The 16,891-nt window shown below is 43.5% G+C and overlaps 2 protein-coding genes across 6 annotated transcripts in view; one reads left to right on the forward strand and one right to left on the reverse strand.

The window, feature by feature from the left end:
* Positions 1 to 12,704, forward strand: part of lrriq3 (leucine-rich repeats and IQ motif containing 3) — a 52,738-nt gene extending 40,034 nt beyond the window's left edge. For both annotated transcript variants that reach the window (XM_073062483.1, XM_073062484.1), the window contains exons 7-8: positions 3,930 to 4,074; positions 12,588 to 12,704. In XM_073062483.1, the coding sequence (XP_072918584.1) occupies positions 3,930 to 4,074; positions 12,588 to 12,607 (165 nt within the window). In that variant the 3' untranslated portion in view covers positions 12,608 to 12,704. The remainder of the gene's footprint in view (positions 1 to 3,929; positions 4,075 to 12,587) is intronic.
* Positions 12,700 to 16,891, reverse strand: part of cryz (crystallin, zeta (quinone reductase)) — a 38,878-nt gene continuing 34,686 nt past the window's right edge. For all 4 annotated transcript variants that reach the window (XM_073062487.1, XM_073062485.1, XM_073062488.1 and 1 more), the window contains one exon: positions 12,700 to 16,632. In XM_073062487.1, the coding sequence (XP_072918588.1) occupies positions 16,471 to 16,632 (162 nt within the window). In that variant the 3' untranslated portion in view covers positions 12,700 to 16,470. The remainder of the gene's footprint in view (positions 16,633 to 16,891) is intronic.

Here is a 16,891-nt window from a genome sequence, read left to right on the forward strand (position 1 = left end):
GTTAAGTCAGTCATCAAGAAATGGGAAGAATATGGCATAGCTGTAAATCTGCCTAGAGGCTGTCCTAAAAAACGGAGTGATCGTGCAAGAAGGAGACTAGTGAGGGAGGCCACCAAGGGACGTATGACTGCTCTTAAGGAGTTACAAGCTGAGATGGGAGACACTGTACATATAATAACTGTTGCCGGGGGGCTTCACCAATCATAGCTTTATGGGTGAGTGGCAAAGAGGAAGCCACTGTTGGAAAAAACCACATGAAATCTCGTCTAGACTTTGCAGAGGGCATGTAGGAGACTCTGAAGTCAGCTGGAAGAAGGTTCTATGGTCTGATGAAGCCAAAATTGAGCTTTTTGGCCATTGGACTAAACACTAACACCACACATCATCAAAAATATACCATCCCTACCGTGAAGCATGGTGGTGGCTGCATCATGCTGTGAGGATGCTTCACTGCAGCAGGCCCTGGAAAGCTTGTGAAGGTAGAGGGTAAAATGAATGCAGCAAAATACAGGGAAATCCTGGAGGAAAATCTGATAGTCTGTAAGGGAACTGCGACTTGGGAGAAGATTTGTTTTCCAGCAAGACAATAACCCCAACCATAAAGCCAAAGCTACACAGGAATGGCTTAAAAACAACAAAGTTGTGGAGTGGCCAAGTCAGAGTCCAAACCTCAATCCAATTGAGAATTTGTGGCTGGACTTGAAAAGGACTGTTCACTCACAATCCCTATGCAATCTGACAGAGCTTGAACAGTTTTGTAAAGAAGAAAGGGGAAATAATGCAGCGTGTCGATGTGCAAAGCTGATAGAGACCTGTCCACACAGACTCAAGGCTGTGATTGCTGCTGAAGGTGCATCTACTAAATACTGATGTGAAGAGTGCATATAATTATTTTGTGTTTTATATTTGTAATTAATTTAGATCAATTTGTAGAGATCTGTTTTCACTTTGACACGAGTCTTTTTATGTTGATCTGTTCAAAAAAGCCAAATTAAATCCACTGTGATTCAATGTTGTAAAACAATAAAACATGAAACTTTCAGAGGGGTGGGTGAATACTTCATATAGGCACTGTATTAAACACACAATATACCCAATGCCCAATGCCACCTGGTCACCTCCCCTCCCACACTGGATGCTGGGTGCTTCCCTTATCATCACCCTTTCACAGTTATGTACTGTCCCATCATGTCACCTGGTCACCTTCTCTCCCACTCTGAAGATCAGCTAATTCTTCCCCAGCTCGTCTCCTTCCTGTCTGTGTCCTGAACCAGTGCCCCATTCACCCCTGCCCATGCACATGCTCTGCTCTCCTTCTGGGGTATGTTCATGACTACATTTATTTATTCAGATACAATGCAGATTAGGCCCTTCTGGCTCTTTGAGCCAAGCCTCCCAATTTAACCTTAGCTTAATTACAGGACAATTTACAATGACTAATTAACCTAGTAACTGGTACATTTTTTGACTGTGGAAGGAAACCCTATGCATTCAATAGGAAGAATGGAACATACAGACTCTTGACAGATGATGTCAGAATTGAACTCTGAACTCCAACACCCCGAGCTGTAATAGCATTACGTTAGCCACTATGCTGCCATTGGCAGGGTGGGAGGATGGCTTCAAGCAGCCCGGTGAGAGGGAAAACCTATTTCCACCATTCCGTGTCCTGTTATGAAATATTGAGGACCTCTCTCTGATCAGCTCGGGTAACAATCTCCATTGGATTTCCTCACTGGGTATACCTGCGTCCTGATGTACTGAGCCCAGACTCAGTGATTCCTTCGGTCACTTTGAGGCAACCCAGACAATAAGATTGTTTAATGTAATTCCCAGGATACACGTGTAAAGGAGAATGAAATAATTGTTACTCCAGTTCCGATACAGAAAAAAAAACATAAAATGCTGGAGGAACTCAGCAGGTCTGGCAGCATCTAGGGAAAAGAGTACAGTGGACATTTCGGGCTGAGATCCTTCGGCAGGATGAATAATAGATATAGAACACAATAATAATAAAAAATAGAATAAATATAAGCACAAAAGATAGCGACATAGATTGATTCTAGGTTCATAACATGATGCTAGGCACAGGAGTGTCTGACTGACAGGAAGTGATATAGTAGTGGTGCTTGGGGTGTGGAGGGGTGGATTAGTGGATGAAGGTGTTGATCAGCCTTGCTGCCTGGGGAAAGTAACTGTTTTTGAATCTGGTGGTCCTGGCGTGGATGCTACGTAACCTCCTCGTTGATTGTAGTGGGACAAACAGTCCATGAGCAGGCTGGGTGGGATCCTTCATGGTGTTACTGGCTCTTTTCTGACACCTTTCTGTATATAGATCCATGATGGCGGGTAGGCCATAGGGCAATTGTGACTGCCATTGTAGAGCATTCTTGTCCGCCGCAGTGATCCTGAATCAGCTGTGTTCTAGGGCCGAAACGTCAGGGAAGGGATCTGAGGTCTGATGAAGCACCTTCCCCAACACAACAGGTTTTCCCCTGCCCCCCAAGTTCCCATGGCCACACTACTTGGGATTTCTCCCTTAGTGTGTTTACTTTGTTTTCAGCAGTTCCTTAAGGTTGTCATAGCTGGGGAGGAATTATGGGGATGCTCCTAGTGGTGTGTGTATCAAATACCCTCTAACAAACAAGTCCAGCTCTTGGTCTTCATGACCCCCCATCCTCATCACATTCTACAGGAGTTGTATCGAGAGCATCCTGAGCAGCTGCATCACTGCCTGGTTCAGAAATTGCACCATCTCGGATCGCAAGACCCTGCAGCGGATAGTGAGGTCAACTGAGAAGATCATTGGGGTCTCTCTTCCCACCATTACGGATATTTACACCACACGCTGCATCCGCAAAGCAAACAGCATTATGAAGGACCCCACGCACCCATCATACAAACTCTTTTCCCTCCTGCCATCTGGGAAAAGGCACCGGAGCATTCGGGCTCTCACGACCAGACTATGTAACAGTTTCTTCCCCTAAGCTATTAGACTCCTCAATACCCAGAGCCTGGACTGACACCAACTTACTACCCTCTACTGTGCCTATTGTCTTGTTTATTATTTATTGTAATGCCTGCACTGTTTTGTGCACTTTATATAGTCCTGGGTAGTTCTGTAGTCTAGTGTAGTTTTTTTTGTGTTGTTTTCACGTAGTTCAGTGTAATTTATGTACTATTTCATGTAGCACCATGGTCCTGAAAAACGTTATCTCGTTTTTACTGTGTACTGTACCAGCAGTTATGGTCGAAATGACAATAAAAAGTGACTTGACTTGATGAGTGGCTTAGCTACTAAGCCCGGCGTAACTAATTTTTACTGATAGAGATGGGGCAAAGTTAGGTTACTGGCACCCTAAAACCAATCGCTTCGGGCAGATGGAGGTCATCAGCCATGGTCAGCAACTCATCTAGGAAAAGGAAAAACTTTAATCTTAAACCTGTGATGCTGCTGATCTCTGCCATTCCTTTCGCTTCATCAGCTGCATGGAGATGGGAGCTTGCTGCATGGGCAACAGCTTGCTCTTCATATCGTGTGGCCCTGGCTTGCATATTGTAATATAGACAGCTAGGATGCAACATTCATTGTTAACCCTGACCAACAGAGGGCCTCATTTGTTTTCAGCAGATCATGGTACATAGTGAATGTGTTTGCTTGTCAGTCTAACGCGTTACAGCGTCAGCTATCAAGGTTCAATACTATCTGTAAGGAGTTTGTACACTCTTCCTGAGACTGCATGGGTTCCCTCCTGCACTTAAAAGCTATAGGGTTAGCAAGGTGGGCATGCTATGCTGGTGCCAGAATGCGAGGCGACACTTTGTGGGCTACCCAGCATATATTTGGACTGTATTGGCCGTTGATGCAATTGATGCATTTCATTTTATGTTTTGATGTATACATAACAAATAATCTTTGATCCGATTAGGATCGATATGAAGCCAGTGAAATAACGTCAGGGATTGACCCACGCATCTCCCAGTGGAGCACCTGGGACTCCCCCAACCTGAGACCTCATCACAATACGTTCAAGCCGAGGATGTACCGTCAACCGAGGTTTCACCCTAGCACAGGTAATGGGCACTCTATACCTCCCTTCCCTGTTACTGATGGCAATCTGCACCTTCACAGACGTTTTTTTTTAAATTAAAAACAACAACAACTCCAGACCAACCACCACACAGTATAAAGAGTATAAGTCCGGACAGTCAAACTCCCAGACTGTGAATACACTTAGCAACAGAGGATAATAATGCCTACTACCAGAAAAAAAAGGGAGCTGAAAGCAAGGGACCGAAAAGAAGAAAAAAAAGAAAAAAAAACCCTAGTCAGGAGGAAGGTTATGAAAGTACTCGATAAAAGGTCCCCAGACCTTATGGAACTTTAGATCCGAATTAAGAACTGAATAATGAATTTTTTCGAGGTCCAAGCAGGCCATAATGTCGTTAAGCCATTGCGCATGAGTGGGCGGGGCAACATCTCTCCATCTAAGGAGGATCAAGCGTCTCGCCAGGAGAGAGGCAAAGGATAGTATTTGGCATTTGGTCGGACCCAGACATAAATCTGTCTCGCCCCAAAAACCGAACAGAGCAATTAAGGGGTTAGGTTCTAGGTGCTGATTCAGAATACCCGATAATGTAGTGAAGACATCTTTCCAAAATTTCTCCAAGCTAGGACAGAACCAGTACATATGGATGAGAGAGGCCACGCCCCTCTTGCATTTATCACAGAGCGGACTAATGCCAGGGTAGAATCGAGATAGTTTAGATTTAGACATATGGGCTCTATGAACAATCTTAAACTGTAAGAGGCAATGGTGAGCACAAAGGGAGGTTGAGTTAACTGATTTGAGAACTGAGTCCCAGCTCTCCTCGGATAAGGAGATATTTAAATCCTGCTCCCAGGCCATTTTAATTTTATCCACAGGGGCCCGTCGTAAGGCTGCTAGTTTATCTCGGATAATTGAAATTAAACCTTTACCTAGTGGATTAATGGTAAGAAATAGGTCCATAGCATTTTTCGCAGGCATTTCAGGAAAGTTAGGAATTAAAGGAGCAGTAAAGTGTCGGATTTGGAGATATCTGAAAAAGTGAGCGTTAGGCAGGTTGAACTTAACGGAGAGCTGCTGAAAAGAAGCGAAGCGATTATCACTGAAGAGATCTTCAAAATGTCTAATGCCCTTCCTGTACCAAACATGGAATGCTGAGTCATACGTAGTAGGTAAAAAAAGGTGATTATGTGCGACAGGGCTCGAAACGGAAAACCCCTGGAAACCATAGCATTTCCTGAACTGAGCCCATATACGCAAAGTGTGTCTAACCAGAGGGTTAGCTATTGATCTGGGCAGACTGCTAGGGAGTGCAGAGCCAAGAAGTGCAGATATAGATAATTCTTTAGTGGAGCTCAACTCCATTGCCACCCAGTTAGGGCACTCGGGTTGACCGTGGAAGAAAGACCAGAAAGCAGCACAACGTATATTAGCTGCCCAGTAATATAAGCGAAAGTTAGGTAAAGCCATGCCACCCTCTTTTTTAGATTTCTGGAGGTGGATTTTATTAATTCTAGAGCGCTTATTCTGCCACAGATATGACAAAATAATAGAGTCTAAGGAATCAAAAAAGGATTTAGGAATAAAAATTGGGATAGATTGGAATAAGTATAAAAATTTGGGGAGAACATACATTTTAACAACATTAATATGACCTACCAAGGACATAGATAGAGGTGACCATTGTACCAGACTCTGTTATATAGTATATGAAAGATTGACAAAGTTTTCACGAAAGAGATCTTTAAACTTCTTTGTGACTGTAATTCCAAGATAACTAAATTGATTATGGACTACTTTAAAAGGGAGATCACGAAATATTAGTTCTTGTGCTTCTTTATTAATTGGGAAAAGTTCACTCTTATGTAAGTTGAGTTTATAGCCAGAGATCTGGCTAAACTGGTCAAGAAGTGAAAACATTAGAGGTAAGGATGTAGACGGATTTGAGAGAAAGAGTAATAAGTCATCAGCATAGAGAGAAACTTTATGCTCAACACCCCCTCTCCAAATCCCGGTCAATTCAGGACAATTTCGAAATGCTATCGCCAGAGGTTCTATAGCCAAATCAAAGAGAAAGGGACTTAAGGGGCATCCCTGACGGGTGCCACGTTTGAGATTAAATACTTGGGATTTCTGAAAATTACCGGTAGTTAGAACAGAAGCAGTAGGACACAGGTACAGCAATTGGATCCAAGAGATGAAACTTTGGCCGAGGTCAAATTTTTCTAAGACTGCAAAAAGGTAGTTCCACTCTATACGATCAAATGCTTTCTCCGCATCAAGGGAGATAACACATTCAGGAGTCCCAGTTGGAACTGAGTATAAAATATTAAATAGACACCGAATGTTAAAAAAAGGGAGACGGTTTTTAATAAAGCCTGTTTGGTCATCAGAGATAATGGAGGGAATAATGGTTTCTAATCTATGAGCCAACACTTTAGCTAAGATCTTTACATCAACATTGAGCAGAGAGATCGGCCTGTACGAGGAACACTCTGTTGGGTCTTTGCCCTTTTTTAAAAGAAGAATAATAGATGCCTCATTGAAAGAGGGTGGCAATTTGCCGTAATTAAACGAGTCAGATAATACTGAAAGTAACTGAGGAGAAAGAAGTGAAGAGAATGATTTATAAAATTCCACAGGGAACCCATCAGGTCCAGGAGATTTCCCTGAGGACAGTGCAGAAATTGCAAAAGATACTTCTTCTGGTGATATAGGCGCATTGAGTTTGGCTTTGGAATCAGATGAAAGTGAGGGGATATTCAGATTCTGTAAAAATTGATCCACAGAGATATTGTCATTCAGGGATTCAGAGGAATAAAGCCGAGAATAAAAATTTTTAAATGCGTCATTAATTTCTAAATGAGCCGATGTAAAGTCTCCATTCTCCTTCCGGATCTTTGTAATATGTTGTTTGGCTTTGGAACGCCTCAGCTGATTGGCTAGGAATTTCCCAGACTTATCCCCATGAATGTAAAAGCAGCTCTTGCTTTCGAGAAGTTGGCGTTCGACAGGTTGAGTGGACAGAAGGTTAAATTTAGTTTGGAGTTCAACGCGCTTCTTGTATAATTCAGGGTTCTTAGTTTGGGCATATATTTGATCCAAATCTTTAATCTGGTTAATGAGGTCTGCTCAATCTGCACGGGATCTTCTATTGAGATTTGCTGTGTAAGAGATTATTTGACCCCTCAGATATGCTTTCATGGCATCCCAGACAATCTGGGATGGCACTTCAGGTGATGTATTAGTGTTAAAATAAAAGGTTATCTGGTCCTTAATAAATTTTACGAAATCATCATCCAATAATAAAGTTGAATCGAACCGCCAGTGTTTGTTCCTCTGAGGGAGACCAGGAAAGTTCAGAGAGAGGGTAATTGGGGCATGGTCAGAAATCAGTATACTCTGATAGTCACAAGAGTGGGCAAATGGGATAAGTTGGTTATCGAGTAAGAAATAGTCAATTCTAGTGAAGGTATGGTGAACATGTGAGAAAAAAGAATAATCTCTCTCCGTGGGATGGAGGAAACGCCATATATCAGAGATACCAAAATTAGAGAGAAACGATTGAATAGCTAAGGCAGATTTAGTAGGTGATCTGGTAACGAGGACGATCGGTCCAGTTTAGGATCCAACCAACAGTTGAAGTCACCACCCAGTATAAGAGAGTATGAGTTTAAGTCTGGTAGTGAGGAAAAAAACCGTTCAAAAAGGTTAACATCATCAAAGTTGGGGGCATACAGGTTTGCTAGTATAACTTTAGTGTTATATAGTTTACATATAGTTTACCAGAAACAATAATAAAACGGCCATTTGTATCAGATATTTTATTATGGAGTTCAAAAGGAAAATTTGAGTTAATAAGAATGGAAACTCCCCTAGCTTTAGCGGCAAAGGATGAATGAAAATGCTGACCCGCCCACTTTGACAAAAGCCGGGAGTTATCAGAACAACGAATATGAGTTTCTTAGAGGAAAGCAATGTCAGCTTTGAGTTGTTTAATATGTGAGAATACCTTCCTCCTTTTAACAGGGTGGTTCAATCCCTTTACATTCCAGCTCACGAATTTAAGTGCACTAGCCATTATCAATTACTAATGCATAAAAGGCAGCAGGCATATAAAAAGTCAAGCAGTACAATAGCAGTCTGGGAGCAGAGATGTAAACATAGATTCGTAAGGTCAAAATATAAACATGTCCTAAGCAATAAAGAGATGTTGGAACTGGAAAATTCACCCCACCCGCACAACCCAAAACTAGACGGCTACCAAAACAAGTAGCTAGCTCTACCAAAAAAATTAACCCAAATACAACTTCCAGATCTGTGTCATTAACAACAGTTCCGTATAAATACTATAGCAAATAATAACTAGTTTATGCACTAGAAAACATAACTACAGATTAGAACACCTTCTGCAGAAATATAAAACTTAATACAGAGAAAATCGGAAGAAAACCAAAACTAACCTACTTGCGAAAAATTATAGAAGAATAAAGTAAGAGAAAGGGGAAAAAAAAGGTAAGGAGGAAAAAGAAAAAAAGAGGAAGGGGAAAATTATAAATTCAAGACGAGTATTTATCAACCGTTTACAGAGAAGGGAGAAAAAAATTCAGAGATTAGAAAAAAAGGGGTGAAGAAAAGAAAAAGATAAAATAAATAAATATTTAAAACAAAGGAAAAATGAATCAGCAGTTGAACTGTGAACCGACAAACAGGGAGGCCTTCACTAAAGACTTCGAACCTCCAAAACAAGTTAGAGTTAGTTGTAGAACTCTGTAGGTAAAGTTATACAAGAATAAAAATAGATTACACACACACCAAATCCTGGGAGAGATTGTCAACAGCCCTTAAAGTTTCAATGAATAATGTCTGAGTGATTCAAGTGAATTCCGAGTCCAAAGAAAGTAATTTTACTACGAGGAGTACTTATCCACCATTTTAGGAGGTCCGATCAGATTCCGAAGATGACTGGATAGCCGGAAGACTTGCCACAAACGCTTCAGCTTCCTTCGCTGATTTGAACCACTTGAATTTCCCGGTGTTAAGCTTGATTCGTAGATCTGCAAGGTTACGAAGGGAAGGTTTGAAACCACGATCAAAAAGCACTTTCATTGCACCTTTAAACTCAGCGCGCATCTTTAAGGTCTGGGGTGCAAAATCTTCCACAAAGCGAATGGTTGTATCCTGGAAAGAAAAAGAACCTCTGCGACGTGCCTCCACAATCAGACAGTGTTTTACCTGGTATTGATGGAAACACAAGACTACTGGTCGCGGGCGGGAGCCCAGAATTCCGGGGGGAAACGTAAACCCTGTGTGCCCGTTCGAGCTCGGGCGGCTTCGGAAGCAAATCTTTCCCAAATAACTCACAGAGAAACTCGGCGAAAAACTTCACGGTTGATCCCTTTTCAGTCACCTCTGGTAATCCCAGAATTCTGAGGTTGCAGCGTCTGCTACGATTTTCGAGATCCACCATTTTGGAAAGAAGTTTATTAGATTTTTCCTCTAAGCTGGAACAGAGAGTCTCCAAGTATCGAACACGACTCTCTAAATCTTCAGAAGTCGAATCGATGCGAGATAAGTGTTCAGCATGTTTGTCCACTTTATCGTTGATCCGATCCAGTTTGTCTTCTAACTGTTTGAAAGCGGTTTTAAATTCCTTTAAGATTTCACCTCGGAGCTTTCCAAGCGCAACCAGCGTCTCGTCCGACGGGGTCATAGTTTCTTTTCTCCCGGATTTAGAACTCTTGCTAGACATTGTAAGTTAGATATATTCACAGGCAAGTAAGAGATACCGAAATAATTCCTAATTAAGGTTTAAAAAACGAAGACATTTAGTGCAAAGATAGTGACAGTAACGGAACAAAAGTTCGGACCAGCTAAACAATCGCCATCTTACCGGAAGTCTCCACCTTCACAGACGTTTGCCTGTGCTGGCCCTCTGAAAGGAAAAGAGGCCCCACAAGACCAGAGTCTTGTACTGAAACACTGTTGGCAGGATGGACAATCAAACTTAAGATGGACCTTCAAACACGGGGAAATCTGCAGATGCTGGAAATTCAAGCAACACACACAAAGTGCTGGTGGAATGCAGCAGGCCAGGCAGCATCTATAGGGAGAAGCACTGTTGACGTTTCAGGCCGAGACCCTTCATCAGGACTAACTGAAAGGAAAGATAGTAAGAGATTTGAAAGTAGGAGGGGGAGGGGAAAATGTTAAATGATAGAAGACCGGAGGGGGTGGGGTGAAGCTGAGAGCCAGTCAGGTGATTGGCAAAAGGGATACAAAGCTGGAGAAGGGAAAAGGATCATGGGAAGGGAGGCCTAGGGAGGAAGAAAGGGAGAGGGGAGCACCAGAGGGAGATGGAGAACAGGCAGTGTGATGGGCAGAGAGAGAAAAATAAACACTAAATATATCAGGGATGGGGTAAGAAGGGGAGGGGCATTAATGGAAGTTAGAGAAGTCAATGTTCATGCCATCAGGTTGGAGGCTACCCAGCCAGTAAATAAGGTGTTGTTCCTCCAACCTGAGTGTGGCTTCATCTTGACAGTAGAGGAGGCCATGGATAGACGTATCAGAATGGGAATGGGATGTGGAATTAAAATGTGTAGCCACTGGGAGATCCTACTTTCTCTGGCGGACAGAGCGTAGGTGTTCAGTGAAACGGTCTCCCAGTCTGCGTCGGGTCTCACCGATATATAAAAGGCCACACTGGGAGCACTGGACGCAGTATACCACACTAGCCGACTCACAGGTGAAGTGTCGCCTCACCTGGAAGGACTGTCTGGGGCCCTGAATGGTGGTGAGGGAGGAAGTGTAAGGGCAGGTGTAGCACTTGTTCCGCTTGCAAGGATAAGTGCCAGGAGGGTGATCGGTGGGAAGGGATGGGGGGGATGAATGGACAAGGGAGTTGCGTAGGGAGCGATCCCTGTGGAAAGCAGAAAGGCGGGGGAGGGAAAGATGTGCTTGGTAATGGGATCCTGTTGGAGGTGGCGGAAGTTATGGAGAATTATACTTTGGATCTGGAGGCTGGTGGGGTGGTAGGTGAAGATAAGGGAAACCATATCCCGAGTGGGGTGGTGGGCGGATGGGGTGAGGGTAGATGTGCGGGAAATGGGAGGACTAGAATATAAAAGCAAGGATGTGATACTTGGGCTTTATAAAGCATTAGTCAGACCATACTTGGGAGTATTGTGAGAGGTTTTGGACCTCTTATCTAAGAAAAGACATGCTGGCATTGGAGAGGGTCCAGAAGAGGTTCACAAGAATGATTCCGAGAATGTAAGGGTTAATGTATGAGGAACATACAAACGTTTGTACATGTGATACTCTTGGCCTGTACCCGCTGGAGTTTAGAAGAATGGGGGGGGGGGGGGTTTCATTGAAACTTATCAAATATTGAATGGCTTAGATAGAGTGGATGTGGAGAGAATGTTTCCTATAGCGGGGGAGTCTAGGACCAGAGAGCACAGCCTCAGAATTGAGGGATATCCATTTAGAACAGATGAGGAAGAATTTCTTTAGCTAGAGAGTGATGAATCATGGAATTCATTGCTACAGACAGCTGTGGAGGCCAAGTCATTGAGTATACAGTGTTTAAAACGAGGTTGGTATGTTCTTGGTTAGTCAGTGTGTCACAGGGAGAAGGCAGGAGAATGGGGTTGAGAGGGATAGTAAATCAGCCAAGATGGAATGGCAGAACAGACTTGATGGGCTGAGTGGCTTAATTCTGCTCCTGTGTCTTATGGTTTAAATCTCTAAACCACGGTGCCTTCAGCTAGAGAATCACATGCACCGTACACCTTGAAGGATGTGATGGTGCTGGAGGGGGTGCAGAGAAGTTTCACCAGAATGTTTCCTGGGGCAGAAAGAGTTCAGCTGTAAGGAGAGTCTGCTCTCCCTGGAGCAGAGGGAGTTCAGAGGCATGAGTGAGGTATATAAGATAATATAGGATATAATTTTGGGTAAAAAGTGGGTAAATTGCAGGGATCTTTTCTAGATTTATGTTAATGGTGGGAGGGGGTGGGCAGTGATATTTAGAGAGTATCTGGGAGGGCATCTTCACCCAGAGAGTGGTGAGTTCCTGGAATACACAGCCAGAGAAAGCAGGGTCATTGACAGCATTGAAGAAATGTCATGAAGAGCTTTTCAATCCATGGGCACAGAGGGCTGTGACTAAGTGCTGGGAGCTGGGATCGACAGAGAAGGATTCCCTGATCTACATTTGCAGAATCTCTGGTGCATAGAATTCCCTCTGGTTGACACGGACAAGTTAGGCCAAATGGCTTATTTCCACATCACGCAACTCTTTGACCAACACATCAGCTGAAAGTCAGCACTCTCAGCCACAGAGTTGTGGCCTGGCTGATTGGGATCTTGTGGACAGGAACTTGAAACCCTGGCCCTCTAACTCAGTGAGGAGAGATTTTGTGTCCCATTGTGGAGACAGCTGTGCCCTCAGAGATAGTGGCACAAGCTCCTCTCCAGCCCTGTGAGGATTTGGCCTGAGCCAGGTGACTAAACATGGTGTACTGTGTGTTACAGACTACGTACAGCTCATGTGAGGGACGCCAGCAGCACCAGGAGCAAAGTCCAACACGCTTGGCAAGATGTGAAGAGTTATACTTCGCAACAATCAAACAGTACAAAAAATAAATCCTCTCAAACCATTCCTTTATTTTGATGCAGTTTTTTTTGAAGCCTTGGCTTCCCCCGATTATAAAGAGATGAATTTTATTTATTTAGAGATACAGCATGGAACAGGTCCTTTAAGTCACGCCACCCAGCTCCCCTCGATTTAACCATAGCCTAATCATGGGAAAATTTACAAAGACCAGTTCACCTATTAACTGGAATGTGGATGGAAACAGAAAGCACAAGCATTCCATGGGGAGGACATAGACTCCTCACAGAGGAAGCTGGAATTGAACTCTGAACTCAGTCACCCTGAACTGTAATAGTGCTAACCGCTACATCAACCCTCCTTCCCACTCTGCCTTGTGTTAGCCCTGGATTGTTTTAGACAAGCCCTACACCACAGGGAGTTGGCAACCATGGAAAGGTTGGCCAAGCTGACCTCAGGCAAGTGGAATATCTAAACACAAGCCATTCCATATGGGCTTATGGGTTAGTGATACTATGGACATAAATTCCCACTACCTAGTAAATGTGGAAGTGAAGTATGTGCAGTGAAAATTACGACTGAGAAGGTGCTCAGGAAGCTTAATTGTCTGAGGGTGGATAAAACTCCTGGACCTGATGGAAAGCACCCTCGAGTTCTGAAGGAAGTAGCTGGAGAGATTGCGGAGGCATTAACAATGATCTTTCAAGAATTGATACATTCTGGCATTCCACTGGATGACTGGAAAATTGCAAATGTTACTCCATTATTTAAGAAGGGTGGGAGGCAGCAGAAAGGAAATTATGGACCTGTTAGCCTGACATCAGTGATTGGGAAGTTGTTGGAATTCATTGTTAGGGATGAGATGACAGAGCACATGGAGGCACATTACAAGATAGGCCAAAGCCAGCATGGTTTCCTGAAAGGAAAATCCTGCCTGACTAATTTACTGCAATTTTTTTGAGGAAATTACAAGCAGGGTAGACAAACGAGGTGCAGTAGACATGGTGTACTTGGATTTTCAGAAGGCCTTTGACAAGGTGCTGCACTTGAGGCTGCTTAGCAAGATAAGAGCCCATGGAACTACAGGGAAGTTACTAGCATGGGTGGAGCATTGGCTGATTGGCAGAAAACAGAGAGTGGGAATAAAGGGATCCTATTCTGGCTGGCTGCCAGTTACTGGTGGAGTTCCACAGCGGTTGGTGTTGGGACCGCTGCTTTTTACGATGTATGTCAACGATTTGGACTATGAGATTAATGGATTTGTGGCTAAATTTGCCGATGATACAAAGATAGGTGGAGGAGTGGGTAATGTTGAGGAAACAGAGAGCCTGCAGAGTGACTTAGATAGTTTAGGGGAATGGGCAAAGAAGTAGCAAATGAAATACAATGTTGGAAAGTGTATGGTTTTGCACTTTGGTGGAAGAAATAAACGGGCAGACTGTTATTTAGATGGGGAGAGAATTCAAAATGCAGAGATGCAAAGGGACTTGGGAGTCCTTATGCAAGATACCCTGAAGGTTAACCTCCAGGTTGAGTGATGGTGCAGAAGGCAAATGCAATGTTGGCATTCATTTCTAGAGGTATAGAGTATAAGAGTAGGGATGTGATGTTGAGGCTCTATAAGGCACTTGTGAGACTATACTTAGAGTATTTTGTTTGCAGTTTTGGGCTCCCTATTTTAGAAAGGATATACTAACATTGGCGAGGCTTCAAGGAAGATTCATGAGAATGATTCCAGGAATGAAAGGGTTACTGTATGAGGAACGTTTAGCAGTTCTTGGGCTGTATTCCCTGGAGTTCAGGAGAATGGGAGGGGGGATCTCATAGAAACATTCCGAATGTTAAAAAGCCTGAACAGATTAAATATGGTGAAGTTATTTCCCATGGTAGGGGAGTCTAGGACAAGAGGGCACGACTTCAGGATTGAAGGATGTCCGTTTAGAACAGAGATGTGGAGAAATTATTTTAGTCAGAGGGTGATAAATCCTTGGAATTTGCTGCCATGAACGGCTGTGGAGGCCAAGTCATTGAGCGCATTTAAGGCAGAAATAGGTAGGTTCTTGATTAGCCAGGGCATCAAAGTGTATGGGGAGAAGGCAGGGGAGTGGGGATGACCGGAAGAATTGGATCAGCCCATGATTGAACAGCACAGCAGACTTGATGGGATGAATGGCCTACTTCTGCTCCTATATCTTATGGTCTTAAATGTTCCCATGACATAGATCTCAGTTAGCCTCTGACAGCCAAGTCCAGCTCCTGGCCTCCATGTGTGGCTTAGCTACTAAGCTTGGTGGAACCATTTCTGCTGTCAGGAGAGGGGGCAAAGACAGGTTACTGGCTCCATAATACCAGTCACTTCGGGCAAATAGGGCTCATCAGCCATGATTGACAGCTCATCTGGGAGAAAGAACAATCTGATCTCAAACCTGTGCTGCCTTGCAGCTAAACCCACTCATGGGGAAGACTTCAAAAGTAAAGCCCTGAGGAAAAATTGCTAAGACTGTCCTACACTGAGTTCAATGCTGACTGGCAACGCCACTAGTGCCAAACTGTATCACTTTTTGGATTCATATGGACTCACTTTCACTGACTCTTCATTTCATGTTCTTGATATTTATTTCTTATTATTATTTCTTCCTCCTTTTTGCATTTGAAAAGTTTGTACATTGATTGCTTGTCCATCTTGTTGGGTGTAGTCATCCATTGACCCTGTTCTATTTTATGTATTCATTCATTGAGATATAGCACAGAATAGGCCCTTCCAGCCTTCAAACAACACCACCCAGCAACCCTTCCAATTTAATCCTAGCTTAATCATGGGACAATTTACAATGACCAATTAACCTACCAACTGGTACCTCTGGACTATGGGAGGAAACGGAAACATTTGGAGGAAACCCAAGTGGTCACGGGGAGAACGCAGAAACTATTTATAGGTAGCAACAGGAATCATGATTTCAGGCAGTCAATGCCTCACCCACCTCCACATCCTATAGTCAGTCTCTTGTGTCTCAATTACAAACAATTCTTCTCTGTCTGTATGGGCCCCACACCTAAACTGGAGAACCACAACCAAAATCTTCAGCATCACTCAGGCAAAGAGTCAAATAACTCAGATCTCTACACTCAGTGGCCACTTTACATCTGTAATACTCATTAATGTAAATATCTAATCAGCAACTTCAATGCAGAAAAGCATGCAGACATGGTCAAAGGGTTCAATTGTTGTACAGATCAACCATGGGGAAGAAATGTGATCTAAGTGACTTTGACTGGAATGATTGTTGGTGCCAGATGGGGTGGTTTGAGTAACTCAGAAACTGCTTATCTCCCGGGATTTTCAGACACAGTCTCTTGACTGTAAAACACAGAAACAGCCAGTGAGCGGCCGTTCTATGGGTGAAAACTCCTTGTTAATCAGAGATGTTTGAGGCGAATGGCCAGAATGGTTCAAGCTGACAGGAAGGAGACAGTAACTTAAATAGCCACGTATTACAACAATGGTGTGCAGAAGAGCATTTCTGAATGCACAACTCATTGAACCTTGAAGTGGATGGGCTACAGCAGCAGAAGAACACGAACATAACCTCAGTGGCGTCTTGATTAGGTACAGGAGATACCAAATAAAGGGGTATATCAAAGGCCAAAGCTGTACCATGCTACGTTCCAATAAGAGTGAATGAGTGTGTAGAGGAATGGTGTTCAATAGGCAATGGGGTGCTCAAACCAATTGACTTCCCTCCCCAAAATATAATTGGGAATATTGTGCCCCCCCCCGGTTCCCTCTCCCCACGGTGGTGACGATCATATGTTCAGAATCATCTTGCCCCTTGCTCCAGACCCCTTCATGATCTTTTCATGGGACATGGCTGCCTTTTCCAATGGGAATTCTGGTCCCACCACTGGTTTCAGCCAACCCACCTCCATTCCTGCAAGTATGGCAGCCGCTGTGTCCTGGAGCTCATCCTGTGGATAGAGAATCTCTTTAATCTTCTAAAAAACAAATTTAAAGTGAGTGTTAACTACCTCCAAAAATTCAGAAAACATGCCTGTCTAGCACCAAAGCACTGGTGTGCCGGATTATCGGAATTAAATGTGCCCTAGGACGGCTAAACACAGAATTCTAACAGAAAAGAGAGAGGGGAGGGTTGGGGAAAGGGTTTTCTGCAGCTTGAATGGCTGTAGCAGGGCTGATAGCACTAAATGAAGGAACATAGGAGCTGGT

The sequence above is a fragment of the Hemitrygon akajei genome, chromosome 12 (assembly GCF_048418815.1).
Source record: "Hemitrygon akajei chromosome 12, sHemAka1.3, whole genome shotgun sequence".
Lineage (NCBI taxonomy): Eukaryota > Metazoa > Chordata > Chondrichthyes > Myliobatiformes > Dasyatidae > Hemitrygon > Hemitrygon akajei.